This window comes from Genypterus blacodes, unplaced genomic scaffold (assembly GCF_046128005.1).
Source record: "Genypterus blacodes isolate CSIRO-AG114 ecotype Tasmania unplaced genomic scaffold, CSIRO-AGI_Gbla_v1 ptg000330l_1, whole genome shotgun sequence".
In the NCBI taxonomy this organism is placed as follows: Eukaryota; Metazoa; Chordata; class Actinopteri; order Ophidiiformes; family Ophidiidae; genus Genypterus; species Genypterus blacodes.
In genome coordinates this window covers 567,002-583,549 of record NW_027467115.1, presented here as the reverse complement: position 1 = coordinate 583,549, position 16,548 = coordinate 567,002, and the positions used below count along the sequence as shown (strand labels likewise).

The 16,548-nt window shown below is 46.6% G+C and overlaps 1 protein-coding gene and 1 long non-coding RNA gene across 2 annotated transcripts; one reads left to right on the top strand and one right to left on the bottom strand.

Annotated features, from left to right (window-relative positions):
* Positions 1-18: 18 nt before the first annotated feature.
* On the bottom strand, positions 19-13,116 carry nlk2 (nemo-like kinase, type 2). The gene is made up of 11 exons (XM_076137648.1): positions 11,411-13,116; positions 10,118-10,247; positions 8,830-8,885; positions 8,356-8,462; positions 8,007-8,092; positions 7,360-7,569; positions 6,884-6,985; positions 6,622-6,708; positions 6,085-6,283; positions 5,740-5,833; positions 19-5,633 (listed from the first exon to the last, which is right to left on the bottom strand). Exons 1-11 carry the CDS (start codon positions 11,902-11,904, stop codon positions 5,579-5,581), a joined length of 1,620 nt encoding a protein of 539 aa, XP_075993763.1. The 5' UTR covers positions 11,905-13,116; the 3' UTR covers positions 19-5,578.
* Positions 13,117-14,455: 1,339 nt separating this feature from the next.
* LOC142988482 (uncharacterized) lies at positions 14,456-15,991 on the top strand. The gene is made up of 2 exons (XR_012960595.1): positions 14,456-14,667; positions 15,956-15,991. It is a non-coding gene; the product is annotated as an uncharacterized LOC142988482 (long non-coding RNA).
* The last annotated feature ends 557 nt before the right edge of the window (positions 15,992-16,548 follow it).

Here is a 16,548-nt window from a genome sequence, read left to right as displayed (position 1 = left end):
ATTTTTGGCAACTGTGTGGTTTGAAGTGGAAATCATATTGAAACCATGGCCACAAAACACAGATCAGAGTTTAGGTTTTTAGATTGCTGCTGCCAGTGAGGTCCTGTTTACTCCTGCACCTGTGTGTCAGCACCATTAGTCAACATTCTGAACTGATTTAGACACAAAGTGGTGGAGGATTGGGGCCCAGCCCATGATAGACTCACATGTTACAATAAGTTCATGATTGGGATTTGGCCAAAAACAAAAATGCTCAGACAGGAAGCAAATTAAAGAAACTGATGTATGAGTTCTTACTATGTTTCTGGAATAACTTAAATCAAAGCGTCCCACAGGTGGAACAGTAATGGACATGACACAATGGTACAGTCCAGTAGGTCTGTGTTGTGTTGTTGGAATGAGACAAATCACTTGCTCTAATTTCCATAATAATTATAGTACATGTATGTGTTCCATGAATGTAATGAAGGAACGTTGTAACTCTGAATAAGATAATAAGCAGAATAAGCCCAGTTTAAAGTACCTCCATATGTTTTTCTCCTTCTGAAGCTACTGAGCTTCTAAGGGCTGTGTCTGTCTAAACCAAACACACAGCCTGCAGCCAATGAAGCTAATATTCTGTGTGGCCATGGAACAAATGAATCTATGACCTCCAGCCTGGAGCACAAATCTGTTTCCTTCTTAGGAGATAAAAAATTAAAATCAACCAACATTATATTATGTGGAAATGTTGAAGTCAGGTTTCTGAAATAGTTTTGCATCACAATCACCTAGAAGTGAGCTTTGAACACAGCCACCAGGGGGCGCCATGGTGACCTTCCCTCCCCATGAGGTCCTATCCTAGCAAACATCATTGAAAATCGACTAACAGTCAGAGAACCCCGGGCCAGAGCTCAGGGAGGAGAATACAAATGTGATGGGTCAAAATTTCAGGTGAGCAGGTTTGAACGCACACAGTGCAGGAGAAGGAGGGGGGGGCAGGATGTTATCATTTCAGTATAAAAGCTTGAACGGTCATCCAAGTGTTTGTAATTAATCCCCACATGAAACCATAAAGTTGTGGAGGTAAACAAAGCCAAGTTATTGAGCTCGAGAGGTAGAGACCAACACGGTGAATCCTTTATGTACACGTTCACACAGTGTCGCTGTGGGGGAATAATTAACATTAATAACAAAACAAGCCTCCTCTTATATATCTACACATCCGCTGTACACACACAGATACAGTTCACATACAGTTGTGTATTCATTCTAGGATCTGCTGTAGAGGACTACAGAGCCGAACTGCAGGGTAAAAATCAGGAAAATACAGTTTATATACATTGTATGCAAGTTTTAAAAATAAAATGAACTTCACAGCCCTAGAAATGTGCAGGCTAATACAATTTCTATACAGTGGTGTTGTGTTTACGTTGGTGTGTGGGAGATCTGCTGCTCTATTTCACATATATACACAATCATACTCTGAGGTGTGAGGAAGAGGAGGAGGGTGAGCATGCCAGAGGAAGAAAGAATATAGAAAACAATTCTAAAAAATATATTAAATAATTTACTTCAAAGCTCTTCTTTTTGTGTAGACAGTGTAGATGTGTGAGCAGGGCGGGGGTGGGGGGGCGGGGGCAGATGAGACCATGCTTTCATCTAGGCTTCATTCTTATGCTACAGGATTCCTTCTACAATGAGCTATGAATGAATCCATGGATAAACAGTTTAAGAGTATACAGAGATACAGTCAAGTATGATATTGCTGGTATAACTGGTTCTTTACCTTCTTTGTGATATATTTGATTTATAATATTAAAAAGATTCCTCAGTTGTCCCTAAGGGCGAGAGAGGACCCAGCAGGACAGAGCCACAGGGAGCAGTGGACCTCCTCCCTGTAGCTCCACAGTGAAGCCACAGGGAGCAGTGGACCTCCTCCCTGTAGCTCCACAGTGAAGCCACAGGGAGTAGTGGACCTTCTCCCTGTAGCTCCACAGTGAAGCTACATGAAGCAGTGGACCTCCTCCCTGTAGCTCCACAGTGAAGCCACAGGAAGCAGTGGACCTCCTCCCTGTAGCTCCACAGTGAAGCCACAGGAAGCAGTGGACCTTCTCCCTGTAGCTCCACAGTGAAGCCACAGGAAGCAGTGGACCTTCTCCCTGTAGCTCCACAGTGAAGCCCCTCGCCTCTACAGTGTCTTTACTTCAATAGAAACTCAGCATGTTTCCATCCTACGTCTGTTGCTTACTTATGGCGTCATTCAGTTTCTGCTCAGCACTTTCATCGCTGGAAGCAGAGGACAAAGGACCTGTGGGGTTTACACACACACACACACACACACACACACACACACACACACACACACACACACACACACACACACACACACACACACACACACACACACACACACACACACACACACACACACACACACACAGTGTCCAAGAAACAGCAGACACACAAGCAGAAATGTTAAGCCAGTTCTCTAACCCTATGAGAAAAAGGTACCAAATATCACCTTAAGAAAACGATGACCTCAGCATGTTAATGAGCTGCTACATATTAATTTCATGCATCAGGCTAAATGGAAATCCGAACATGACACTTGTCTTCTGTCTCCTAGAGATCTATGTTAGAGAAACGTCGTCCCCGACTCCAACCAAGAGGCTGAGAAGCTGCTGACGACTTAGAATTAAAGTTTCAGAAATCTGTAGTGGGGATTCTAGGGTTCACTCTGCTAGCATGGAAAAGGAAAGGGGGTCACTTCAATCGTGTCTTAGTTTCTTCTTCCTACAACACATTTGACCCCAAAAAAATACTACAAGTATTGACCAGAAACAAGTTTACATGGACAGACGCTTCTATAAACCCTGCTACAGGGTTTGACTTGGGAACAAAAGAGAAAAAGGCAAATGATTTCAGCCATCTGCAGGTAGAAGAAGTCCTTAAGTAGACCCAGACATTAGTATCAGAAATAATAGAAAATCAAAGTTTGACTCCTGAATAAGTGCTTTCTATAAAAGGGCCCCAGTGTGACGTTGTTAGAAACCTGCTGCACACCTTTGCTCCGTCCTCAGAGCTTAGCAATGAAACCTGTGAGTCCAGTGTTCGTTCTTAGAACCGACAGGAACTATGATCACAATTAAACTTTGTCTATAAAACACGTAAATCGTCTTTAACACAGGAAAGTCCAAGAAGCCGTCAGTGGAATACAGTAAATCTCTCCGTCTACATGGTCTGGTGAGGCGTGTAGAGAGAGCTGGTCTAGCAAATGTCTTGGTAGAACTCTGGAAAGCAGAAAGATTTCACCCCTTCAATTGTTACAAGGGTTTGGAAGAGGAGTAGTGGATTTTCTCTTGCCTGTCCACTGGATTCTTTGAGGTAAAATGCTCAGTTTGGCTTGATGTCTGACAGCTCACCGTACTGCAGGAGGCACCGGAGAAGACGCGTGAAGAAGAGCGCATTCCTTCATTAGGACGCTACTTTGGGGGCAATGAGTACGATTAGAAAACGCAACATTGGATAGACAAACTTCCCAACCAACCACTCCCCTCAACCTTTACCAGCACAGCACATGAGTTGTGTTTAGTGACTTGGGTGTGTTTCATGTTAGTCTCTATCCTGATCCCTTCTTTCATTTACTCCCCCGTCTACTCAAAGGTTTGGTTTCTCTTCACGTCGCATGCATGAAACCATCTGGTGCCTTCAACCTCCAGAGGGAACGATCGTCAATACAAATCTGAACCCCAGCAGATTGACAGTTCTCTGCTCATCTAACAGGAACAGAGCCTCAGCCTGGATTTGACATTAGATACAGGTTTCTGTATTGAGGGTTCAGCTGCAGGAACATTGGCATCACGTCTGAGATCAGGACTTCCTGGCAAACGTTTGTGGGGCCTCATGTATAAACCTTTGCATTCAGTCACCATTTTGCTCAAATTCATGCGCAAAACTACAGAAACATGCATAGATACTTAGTCTAACAGGTGTGTGTGTGTGTGTGTGTTGTATAATGCAGACTGATAAACATGACGTATACAAACATCACTTACACTCATGTACGCATGTGTGGATTCAAAGTGACTCAATGGAATAATTCCGCAAAACATTAGATTTATATAAATACTAAATGTTTTGCAAGGTTTAATGTGTTTTTATTTCATTATTGGGTAAAGAATGTAGCAGACTAGAACGACCTGCTTAGAGGTGAGGGACAGTTAGGGACAATCAAGGTCAATAGCATGATTAAATATTCAGTGGGACATATAGATAGATGAGGCTTTATATTATAATATTATAAGTGTAATACTGTGGGCCGAGGCAGCTGGCCAATCAAAACACGGGCGCCTTAAAGGGACCTACATTAGAGTGCCTACAACTGCCTGTTTTCACTCAGTGTGCACATTGGTGCTGGAGCGCGGCAGAGAAGACATTTTCCTTTCATTTACATTTCTTGGCCGTTAAACTTCATGGAGAAAATCGGAGAAATTGCTCCACGTTAGATATTAAAGCTTTATAGAGTAAATAGATCCATATTGATAAAGTGCTAATTCTTTAAAAAGGGGAAGTCCCCACGAACAAAGGAAGGATTCTAAAATGGGAGCAAGCAAACATGTGAGCCCCTCCAGCTCTGTCAGGATAAACTTCTATGTGCAAAGAATGCAAATTCATTCAGTAGCAATAAAGCACAAACATTAAGATGAGCTCTCATCCGGGCGCTGCCTTTTCTTCCTGGAGGGCCGTTTGCATGCAGACTCTCTCTCTCTCTTTAGCCAATCTGAGGTCTGGCTTCATTTCTAATGTGCTACACTTTGGGAAACGCTGAGCTGTAAAGTGACTCAGGTGAAAACACTGACACAGGCCTGAAACAGCGTCTGAACACTGGAACACACACTTTCATTTAGAGTTCATGCATCATTTATACATGAGGCTCCTGGTCTTTGGCAAATCAATATTTTCATTCGGTCAATAAGGAATACGTTTAGGGGGAGGCAGGTTATCTTATAAAGCCTTATAAATTAGAGTTACCTGTAAGTGATGTTGTAAAGCTGTGACTTCAGCTTTCGGCCACAGGAACATGAAGCTGTCTGAGGCAGAGACGAGCGATTGTCTGAATATGAAGCAAAACTGTGATGTGATGCAGACTTGGCAACTTTCCCAGTGCAGAGGAGAAGGTTGGGGGTTGAACGCCGAGCTGTCTAATTGTGTGGGGGAATTAATAATCGTTTTGTGGGGACAGAACTTTCAAAATAGAAATCTGTGTTTTGTATGAATATATACGTTTATATAAGAGTCAAACCCCTGGAGGACGTCCTCGTCTCCCTGCAGGGGGACACCGTGGATCTGTTTGAAACATTCCAATTTGGTCTACAGAGCGCCTCTCTCTCTCTCACACACACACACACTCTCTCACACACACACACCTGCATTCACACCTTCTTCATGACCAGTATGTAGGAACACAGCAGACCTGACGTCTTGCTCTCCAGTGACATGCTACGCTGATCAGAGGACTTTAGATGCTCTCATGTTCCCACTTTAGCAGCTTGTCAGGTGGGGAAACGGGACGACGCAGCCGCAGCAGCAGCAGCAACTATTCCCACACCAGAGGAGACGGAGGCATTTCAGAGGGCTGAGCCACAGTGGAGCTACGGGAGAGAGGAAGCCAAGAAGAGGGGGAAGGTCTGGGTTCATATGCTTGAGATGCCTGCAGGTTAGTCTGAAGGATTGTGAGGCGTTCAGGTACCTCCTTACCTGATAAAGCTTTTGAAAGCAGCTGATTGAGGGTTAATGCAGAGTGGCACTCGACTGCCCTTCTGCTGCTCCAGGATGAACTGATGGATGATCTCTGTGGGGGACAGACAGAAGAGACGGCTCGTTGTAAAGACGTGGGACTCCCTGCAGAGCCTCATTCTCAGAGAGGAGAGAGAGAGAGAGAGAGACAGAGAGAGCTCCAGAGCAGACAGACAGCAGGAAGGCTAAACCATCATCCTGGGTCTGTAGGCAGCGATGAGGTCACCGATGTCTTGACCCCAGTCATGATTTCAGAGTGAAAACTAAAGATTGTCTATCTTAGAGCAGCGTTCAGCATCCGCTCACCTTTGACCTGTCGCACTGAGCTGAGGTTCTTCTCAAATCCGTCGTCAAACTTGGGGTTGGTGACGGGCTCAAAGTCGCTGGTGTAGACGCGTCCAGAGGAAGTGGTGTAGCAGCATTTGCACATGCAGGTGTGGTAACGCAGGCGACCCTCGTCCAGGTACGGGTGAGCCAGAGCGTCCTTGGCTGAGATCCGCTTTGACTGGAGAGCAGGCAGACAGACAGACAGACAGACAGACAGACAGACAGACAGACAGACAGACAGACAGGCAGAGGCATTAACACAATGTGTGCGTTAATAGGACTTAACCTGAGGCAGACCCACACTCTGAGGCAGACCCACACCCTGAGGCAGACGCACACTCTGAGGCAGACCCACACTCTGAGGCAGACCCACACTCTGAGGCAGACCCACACTCTGAGGTAGACCCACACTCTGAAGCAGACCCACACCATGGTGGCTGATCTGTCACGTATAGAATCCTCCTCATCTAGGGCTCCACTGACGGCGTTTCATGCGTTAAACACTAAGTGACTCACCGGATCAAACACCAGCATCCTGCAGAGGAGGTGGACAGCTTCATGGGTGGCTTGGCTAGACAGTGTGTACAGAACAGGAAGGGACGGCTGCAGACAAAGCAAACACACACATCACACACTTTAGACTTTCAGCTGGCCGTATTGCCAAGTCTGCTGATTCCAAGTTACTTTGGGCTTTTTCCTCTCATGATTCATCGATCCATTCATTTCCCCATAGTGAAGCGGTACAGATAGAGAGGTAAAGCTTCCTGTGTGTCCTCACCTGTTTGTGAGGTCCTCTGACTATGTGAGCCCGGGCTCCTTCACACGCCGTCCTCATGGCCTCCATAGAGGGAGTCCCCAACAGGTCCGTGATCAAATCCAGCTGAAATCAAAACGACAAACTGTGGATCCGCCCCAGCTGCTGCCTGACGACACATGTGCTTCAGTCTGAGCTGGTGTTGGTGAACATCAGCAGACTACCAGCAGATCCAGTTTACTGTGATCGAGTTGAGAGCATCAGGGTTCTGCTGCTGTGTTGTGTTCGCCATGAAACCACAGCAGAGAAGAAGATGGTTGCTTATGTTCGTCCTGTAAGTGACGATCTCTAACTTTGAATGAATCCCTTGGCTTCTCTGTAATAAGGGTCTTGTTTCTGCAAGGAGTCTTAAGAAGTGGACGTGTTGGAATCAAAGGTGTGTTGGTTTGTGTGAGTGCAGTGAGGAGACGAGTGAAGATGTGAGCTTCACGAGTCTTTACCTGCTGAATGGGACTCTGGGCTTGGAAGAGGATGCGTCGCCCCAGCAGCTCAGCAAAGATGCAGCCCACAGACCAGATATCTATAGAGTTGGAGTAGTGCCGGCTCCCCATCAGGATCTCCGGGGCTCTGTAGTACTGCGTCACCACTTCCTGAGTCATGTGTCGTGACTCATCCGACTCCTCCACCCGCGCCAGCCCAAAATCGCAGATCTGAAAAGCCGGAACGCCAATCAGCAGTTAATGTGGACGTCTTCATCTTTATTTAGCGGCGGGTCGATTAGGAGAACAGAGACTATGAACTCGACCTGTGTGAAGGTGAGCAGACACTGAGAGAATAACACAACTAAATCACTTCATGCGTTCAGGTATAAAGTGTGTCATCTTGGGCAGCGGACACAGGAAACCTCTGCCCTCACACCTTAAAGATGTCTGACTGAGTAGTGGACTGAAAACTAAAGATAAACAATCACATATGTCGGTGTTTGGACATGAATATGAATGTCAAAGATGCAGCCAATAGGTCGTGAGGTCCAGCATGGAACACTGTTAGGACGTTTAATATTGTACACTGGAAGACCGGTGTCCATCCATGCGTCCTCAGATTGTTACAACAGACTGAAGAGTTTCATCTGTAGAGTTGGACGCACCTTGAGCACACAGTTGCTGTTGACCAGGAGGTTTCCAGGTTTGATGTCTCGGTGGAGGATGCCAGCAGAATGAAGATACTTCAGTCCTTGGTGTGTGTGACAGAGGAGAGGAGAGGAGAGGAGAGGAGAGAGGTTTGGGTGAGGACGTGACAGGCAGAGAGGATTAGGACCAGCAGGTAGAAGATGCAGATGGATGTTATTATGTGTAAGCATGAGTCTAACACAGTGAGCATCTTCTGGGCTTATCTGTGTCTTTTAGTTACCACAGGGGAACTGATCAGCTCTGTTCTCTGTGTATGAGAGTCAATGATCAGGTGACGATAAACTGAGAGTGAAAGGAAGAACGTACCTCTTAGAATCTGATAGAGAAAGACTTTGGCATGGTCAGAGCTTAGAGGCTGTGGTGATACGATGATCTTATGGAGGTCGCTCTGCATCAGCTCCGTCACAACATAGCTGAAGGGTCGGGACTTAAGGCAAAACACAAACTCAGCCTGGGACAAAGCAAAGGTCAATAAGAAGGAGGACAGAGATCAGAGATGTCCTGTGGCTTCAGAGTCCTATCAGAATCACTCAGCATGTCTCTGCCTGCTTGGTTTCCATCCTCTGTGTTCCTGTTTAGTTCCATACACTAAGGAGCTGTTTAACATGTCAAGATGAGTTCTATCTTTGTCCCACAGGCAGCAGGACGATGAGTCAACATGTATATGGAACACTAGAGCTGCTCTGCCAACAGTCTAATGGACGCTGGCGTGGGACGGTGATAAACTGAAGAGAAGCTACAGGAGGAAGATGCAGACTGGGCCAGAATGAGGAAGGATACATTTCTTCAAAGTAGTCAATGTGGGGAGGCTGAAGTATGTCCAGAGCAGAGAGAACCTGGGGAGAGGAAGAGAGAGAGAGAGAGAGAGAGAGGGAGTTGAGTGTGTTTGTGTGTGTGAGGGTGTGAAAGCTTGAAGGAGGAGGAGAGAGGGGAAGGAAGTTGGTAGAGAAAGTTCAAAACTAATGTCAACACGACGCGGTCGGGCTGACTAAAGGGTTAAACTGTGTGCGACAGTCATGCTCCCCCAGAGGACCAAGGTGACTGACGGCACAGACGCCCACTAACACACACACACGTCTCAGAGTGAAGCAGCACCTGAAGGCATCACGGGTTTGAGAGCACAGATGTGAGGCGATGCTGATGTTAAACATCTGTTTAGCAGGAAAAGCTAATAAGTAAACATGAGGCCTGATATTTACTCCACTGTGTGACTTCCTGCTAAACTCTCCGTCTGAATGTTTCCTCACAAAAGAAGCTTAACTCTTCACTGCTTCTCTTCACTCTGCTTTCTCATGAAGAGCTCCAAAGCATCCGGACCGACACCAGCGGCTCTTTGCTTTAGACTCTGATGCTTCCTGCCACCGAGGCCGACCGCCATTCAGAGCTTTGCTGCCTCAGTGAAAACATCTATCAACACTTTACTATTACACGAAATGATGTCTGTTTTATGAAGCAGGTGTAAACTTTGCTGTGCTTATTGAAGACTGAGTCTGATCAGCAGAGAGCTCAGTTATCTGACGGCTCTCTGCCATCTTCCATCATCGCAGCAACATTTCATTATGTTCACAGGATTTCTTCCCACTCCTTCCCTCATCGGTTCACAGGCATTTCCCAGTTTCCATAGATTTGGTTCTCATTCTACTCTCAGGTGCACGGTGGAGCGTCGGCCTTATTATTCTTACTGGTAAGACTTCAATCGAGTGACCTGAATGGTTCCTGTGCCAGTAAACTCCACAGAGCTGAAGCATTAGAATGTTTGATCATTATCATTTAAGAGATAAGATGTGAGAATGTGATCTTGTTTATTTACCTACAACACAGATAATAATCTAATCCGTCCACTAAAGACCGGCTGGCGTGGCTCTGAGTGGCCGAATCAAAGGAGGAGAGAGCGAGAGAGAGACAGAGAGACAGTGTGTGTGACGCCTCGATCACAGTCTGAGTGCCAGTTTGAGTGTGAGGATGAATGTGGAGTGTGTTTACACTGCAGAGACACCAGAGGAACAAAGAGGGAGAGAAAGGATGAAGCTTTACACCTAAAGACACATCAGTAATGTTGTTGACTTACATTTTCATGTTTGAAGAAACAAAGCATCTTCAGCTCCCTGAACACTCTCTTACAGGAAACAAGGTTTTGGAAGACATTGGGCATCTTTTTCAGCGCAACTCTCTTTCCATCTCTGGGGTCTGTGACCGACCTGTGTGACGGACAGAACAAAGGATTATGGGTTTAGAGTAAGTCAGACACTAGACTTTAATATACAGAGGGTTGTTACAGAGAGAGAAACACACAAAGAACTGAATCTGCTGCTTTATTTAACAGTTATCCTGTTAGACAAAGGGTTTAGTGTAAATGTGTGTGAATGTAAGTGTGTGTGTGTGTGTGTGTTACAGGTGAGTGTGTCAGGGCAGAGGACTGAGGGGCTCAGCTGCTTCCTCCACAGCCTTCAGTAAACCTCAAATAGGATCAAAGTGACCAGATGGCTGCAGGCTAAGATCCTCACACACTAATGAGACAAATGTTCCAAACCTGCAGCTCCAAGCTAAACATGAGCAGCAGAGCCACATGGAGGTGCTGGGCCCGATTCAGACCTGGGGCCCGTTTGGAGCCCAAACTGGGAGCTCTTACCCGCCTGGATCAGTTAGGTTGAGCTCGTGTGAACAGAAGAAGAGCTGAGCTACATGGAGCAAAGCTGCTGGCCACCATGAGGGCAAAGGTCAGGGCCTCCCTACATGAACTCCAAAGTCCACCACTGCAATGACTGAGTGGGATCAATCTGCCCCCAATACAGGATTATTACATGTGTGTGTTATTACAGCTTACAGGCTCCATACTGTACGTCTATCTCATCCCTCAGCCAAGACAGAGAGAGTAGAGACACCCAGACTCCTGAGTTCCTCACTGAGCCCAGGTTCTGCTGCACATTAAAGGTCTCACAAACACACACACCTCTAACCTGTGAAGCTCTGCAGCTCCACTCCTCTGACCAGCACAGCAACTTTCCTCCATACAGACAGGAAGTGAGTTTAAAACCCAACACCTCATGTTGCATGTTGAGACAATTTACTATAAATACACACACACACACACACACACACACACACACACACACACACACACACACACACACAGCAGTGGCTCAGGAATGTGATGCCCCAAGAACAATACCACCAGCAAGTCAACTCGAGAGAAGAACAGATCAACCTGTGTGTGTGTGTGTGTGTGTGTGTGTGTGTGTGTGTGTGTGTGTGTGTGCGGGACTGAAAGTTGAAGAGCATAAAAAGTAACAACACAACAGAAGTTAGTGTAAAGTATATTTATTATGTTGGTATAACTTATAACGGTGTGTACTTCACTTACCAGACGACCCCAAACGCACCATACCCGATGGGCCGGTCCGCTTCGATGTCGAGCGGCTGCTGAAGGTGGTGCAGGTGCTGCTGCTGATGGTGCTGCTGCTGCTGCTGATGGTGCTGCTGCTGATGGTGCTGATGAGCCTTGACGGCGGCGGCTTGGACCTGAGCGGGGGCCGCGGCCGCCGCCGGCCCGGGGGCCTGACCGGGGGCAGGCGAGGGGAAGTAGGACTGCTGCTGCTGGCTCGGGTTCAGCAGCACCGCCGCGGCCGCAGCGGCGCTGGACGCGTGTTGCTGCACCGAGTGCACGGCGGCGGCGGGGCCCGGGTGCTGCAGGTGGTGCTGCTGGCCCGCATGCAGGTGGTGGTGCAGGTGGGGAGGGGGCAGGTGCTGGAGCGGGTGGTGGTGGTGCGGGTGGTGGGCGCCCACGGCCGACGAGCCGCCGTTGTAAGCGGCCATCATCTTTGTAGCGTTGGCAGCCGTCGTACCGCACAGAGCCATTGAGCAAGGCAGGGGTGTGTGTGTGTGTGCGGGTGAAACGCCTCTTTAGAAGAAACTACTGAAGAAGAAAGTGATGAGAGTGGCGCTGCCTACGGTGATGCAATAGGACAAGTCATGAAATCCATAGAAAACATATAAAAACAGCTGCTGGCTCTAAAGGATCCACATCAGTTAATCCAGACCCAGAGGGACAAGAACCTCTGACGTCATCGTGCCCACTAGGATCTGACCCACTAACTGTAGATTAATGTCCCCGCCTGCACAGCGGGAGGAGAGAAGCACAGCAACACGGCTCTGTGCGCCATCAGAGAGGAGAAACCCGAAGAGTGAAGAGAGCAGAACCCGAACCCCCCGGGCCACAACCACACTGTGGCCCTAGCTGTCCCTCATGGCGGAGCGGAGCGGCGCCTCGGTTGATCACTTTGGTCTCAAAGCTCCTCACATGGAAACATTCATCTTTCACAAAGTGCACAAGTTTTGCTGCCACTCGCTCCGGTCCGGTGCCGGTGCCGTTGGTACTCCGAGCGGCTGCAAATCGATTCCCTGTGTCGTAAAGTGGATCAGAGTCCGAGCGGAGCGGATCTGTGGTCCGTAAACAAGCTAATGGACGCTGCTGATCCGGAGCAGAGACGGAGCCGCCATGAAGCCCAGGCCGAGACTCACACACAGGCCCAGGCGAGGCTTCACTCACATATTACAGCTCCGGCATGACACAGAACCCCTATCATTCTGACTGAACGTCCGAACCGGAACCAGGAGCCCAGAAAGAAGAGAAACACTCACAAACGGCTGACAGTAAACTTCTGTCCTCCATCGACAGCCTCCTGCTTCTCCTCCTGCAGCCACCGAGAGACAAACCACAACAGAGGAAAAGTTTAAATCCTTTGAAACGCAGGAAAGATTCAATCTGCTGATCGGATTCTGCTGCGAGAAGAAGATTAGAAGAAGCTGACAGCTGAAGCTAGCAGAGGAGGTCCGAGGCTCCCGTCACAACACGGCTGCTGCTTCCGCCTCTGAGGCTCCGCGGAGGAACAGGAAGCGGCCGCGGCTTCGGCTTCGGCTTCAGCTTCACAGCGCGACACTTAGGGCAGAAGACGCTTCGTTCCCGCTGCCATCATGAAACTATCGGTCCCAGCGCGTAGATGAGAGCGGTTGATCCAACATGGTGAACCGAAAGCTGAACTACTGAGCGAGCAGACGATGCAGGGCGGAGAGCCAATCACAGCCCGCGCCTCAGTGACGTGGCGGTAGTCTCCGTGATTGACACCGCGTGCAGCCAATGACTATAGAGAAGAGGAGGGGGCGGGGCCACAGGACGGGATCTAATCAGAATGAGCAATAACAGATTCAGCTCTGTTCCATTCAGTGGTACAGCAGACTGAGCAGAGAGGAGGAGAGGAGACTAAAGGCTACAAACACCGCGCTTTGTGCTGCTTTACCAGTCTACTCTAAATACTGTTGACGTCAAGTTTACAAAGAATACAAATCAGAAAACATTGACTACAAACCTGCTACATAGTCTCTTACAGTTGAAATCATCTGCACATATATAAATATATAAACAATCATCAAAACACTGCACACTTCAACTACAATATGCACAGAAAAAGTTTACATTCAAGCAGTGATTATTTTGTCCCTTTGGATCATATGTGTAATATATATGATATAAAGGATTTTGCATTAATGTCTAGTTTGTTTACTTTTAGTGTTGAACAAAATCAAACAATCAACAATTACACAATTACAACAATGACTAGCAGGTGGATGTAATAAAAAGTGTGTGTTAGTTTGTTTATCTGTTCATCTGAAGCAATCGGGAGGTCAAAGTCAGGACCTTTCTCACTGATTTCACAGAACAAGATCGAAGGTCCAGCCCAATGCTAATGACCAGGGAATATACTGAAGGAAATGACATGAAATACAGGTACACAACATTTTTATGTATTCTTTGTGTTTCATCACCATATCTATGATGGACCAAGTGATTTTCTTCTGTGATGTAAGTCTACAGCAGCCCAGAGAGCCGTGTGCAAAGTCATTAAAAGCCACTAAACTCAGAGGTCATGAAGGAGGTCTTTATACTTTCAGTCTGATGTATTACAATAGAAGAACACAACAAAATAATAAAGACACTAACTCGCAATGCTAAGAATCCATCGCAGGTCCATGTGCCGCCCTTTCATCATGTTTCATCCAAACTGTTTGAGCTCAAAACAAACAACAAATGCAAGCATAATGAAACAATAATCTCTTTGGTGGCGGTCATAAAGCAATTAAGTCATATTGCAATTCTTTTTTGCAGTATATTATTAGAATATGACAATTTAATCTCCAGGCTTGTTTGGCCTTGACGGAGGTATGTGCGCTGATGACTGCCCCTCAAGTTTTCCTCCACCATCGTTTACTTGCAGCTTCCGATAATGTTAATTATGTTTTCTTACTCTTTGTTTGGTTTCTTTATTAGAGGGTCATTCTTTGTTTTGATTCGTCCATGGAGTAATAGTAGTTGGAGTGGGCTTTTATTTTGGAGGCATTGCCCGGAAGCAGGCGGTGTTAGATTCTGGTCGAACCTGACGGACGGCTTGCAGGAGCAGTTCCAGTCCAGTGCCACGTCGAACTCCGCTCGGCTCAGTGTGGGAGTGTTTGAGTGTGTGTGTGTGACCGAGCTGAACCCGTCCGTCACTAAGTTCATATCTGGGACGCTGGCGGAACCACGGCGGGCGCAGCGGGAGCAAAGTCCGCGTCGAGTCCAAGTTTAGAGTAAGTTCCTCCGTGCACTTTACCGTAAATACGCGTTAAGCGGGACACGACCGTAAACAGTTGTCGTCAGCCGGGTTCAGCCCGAGTTGACGCGCTAAGCTAACGTTTCCTAATTTATAAACTCTAGAAAGTAGCGTTAGAGCCGCTCGGGCGAGTAGCGGTAAGCTACACCAACTATGTTCTGTAACTTTAAGTAGATTAAAGTAATATAACTGGTTACTTTAAACGCATATGTGAGCAGCTGTTAGCTTGTACAGTACACGAGTCAACTTTTGTTAGCAGTTTAATTTGATGTTAAGTTAATATAAGTTACACTCGACACTTTTCCTGCTCGTTGGACTCCAGAGTTCACGCATTAAAGCAGAATAAGAGGGTCAGGTTTCACATTATAGTCGCTTCTTATCAGACTTTGACCGTAGTAAAAGAGCAATAATCAAACTAAAGGGACAAAACAAGTAACGAGACCTCAAATTACATATTTATGTGCTTTTGATTGTTTTTAGGTGACTTTCGTAGCTGTAATACAAGTTCATGTGTGATTGCGTCTTAATCACGTTTGTGACCTCATCAGTACCCGAATGATGCATTATTAACCAATTCGCGAAATTATTAAAATTATATGTATTTTTGTTTGCTTCATGAATATTCATGAGGAGCGACACTGAATACCACCTCCTGATTGGTTGAGCAGAGATGATGTCATGAATGAACAGGCAGCTACAGAGCTAAACTAGAATGTCTCGTTTTGCAAAACTTTATTTTTTGGAGCTCCCAACACAAATTTTAATGTAACACCTTTAGACTTTATGCATTCATAAACTATGATCATTAACATTAAACTTTTTATTTAGTTAGTTAGTGTGTTCCTTTACATATTACTGTTTCAACTCAGTAAACAGCAAATGTGCTATTCACTAAATAACAACCTTAAGTACACACCAGTTGATAATCCTAACTGGTAAGTGTTTGCTTAAGTCTTTAAGTGTTTGTTTAAGGGCCATGCAACTGTTAAGCCCCCCAGCGTGTGTTTTTGTTTACTGCATCAATTGTAAATTATTAATTGCAGCCATTCAGTCAGCTTATCACTTTTGTTTAGTTTTCTGTCGTGAACAAATTTTTATTTTGTGTATCTAGTTTTTTGCTTAAAGCTTGTAAAAAGAAAACAACAACTGCAGTGTGTTCTGGGTTCTTTGCTCACACACACACACACAGTCATGACAGAGTAAATGTATGCATGGCCCTGTCACTTGTACAGTGTACGTTAGATGACATCTGGTCTCTGTACTAGGTTCCTGTGAGTGGAGTGAAAAGGAGACAACATGAGGCAGCTCAAAGGAAAAGCCAAGAAAGAAACTTCCAGGGACAAGAAGGAGCGTAAGCAGGCCATGCAGGAGGCCCGGCAGCAGGTGGCCACAGTGGTGGTGCCCACGCTGGCTGTGGTGGTGCTGCTCATCGTCGTCTTCGTCTACGTGGCCACCAGGCCCGATGCCATCGAGTAGACAGGAAGGACATGGAAGTCGAGCACTGACTGGGGCTCTTTCAAACTGACCATGGCTACACCCAAAGGATTACGACTCTGTCGGCCAAATACGTGTCTAGTGTGTGTGTGTGTCCCTCCCCGACGTTGAAGCTACCTACCGTTTGTATTGATGCCTCCTCCAAAGTGCATTAGTTTGCTGAAAGGGTGCAAACTGCAAAGGTAGATTGGCTGGAGCTGCAGTCACTCCTCAGTGCCTTCAGATGCATGAAGGCAAGAAAGAAAGGACTTCTGCAGAGATCTGGCCTTCGTTTCAAACATTTACCACTATTTGGACAGAACCTAAACCTGTTTCTATGGATCCACCATCAAGGAAGCGGGCTAAAGAAAGGAAGTATTCAGGA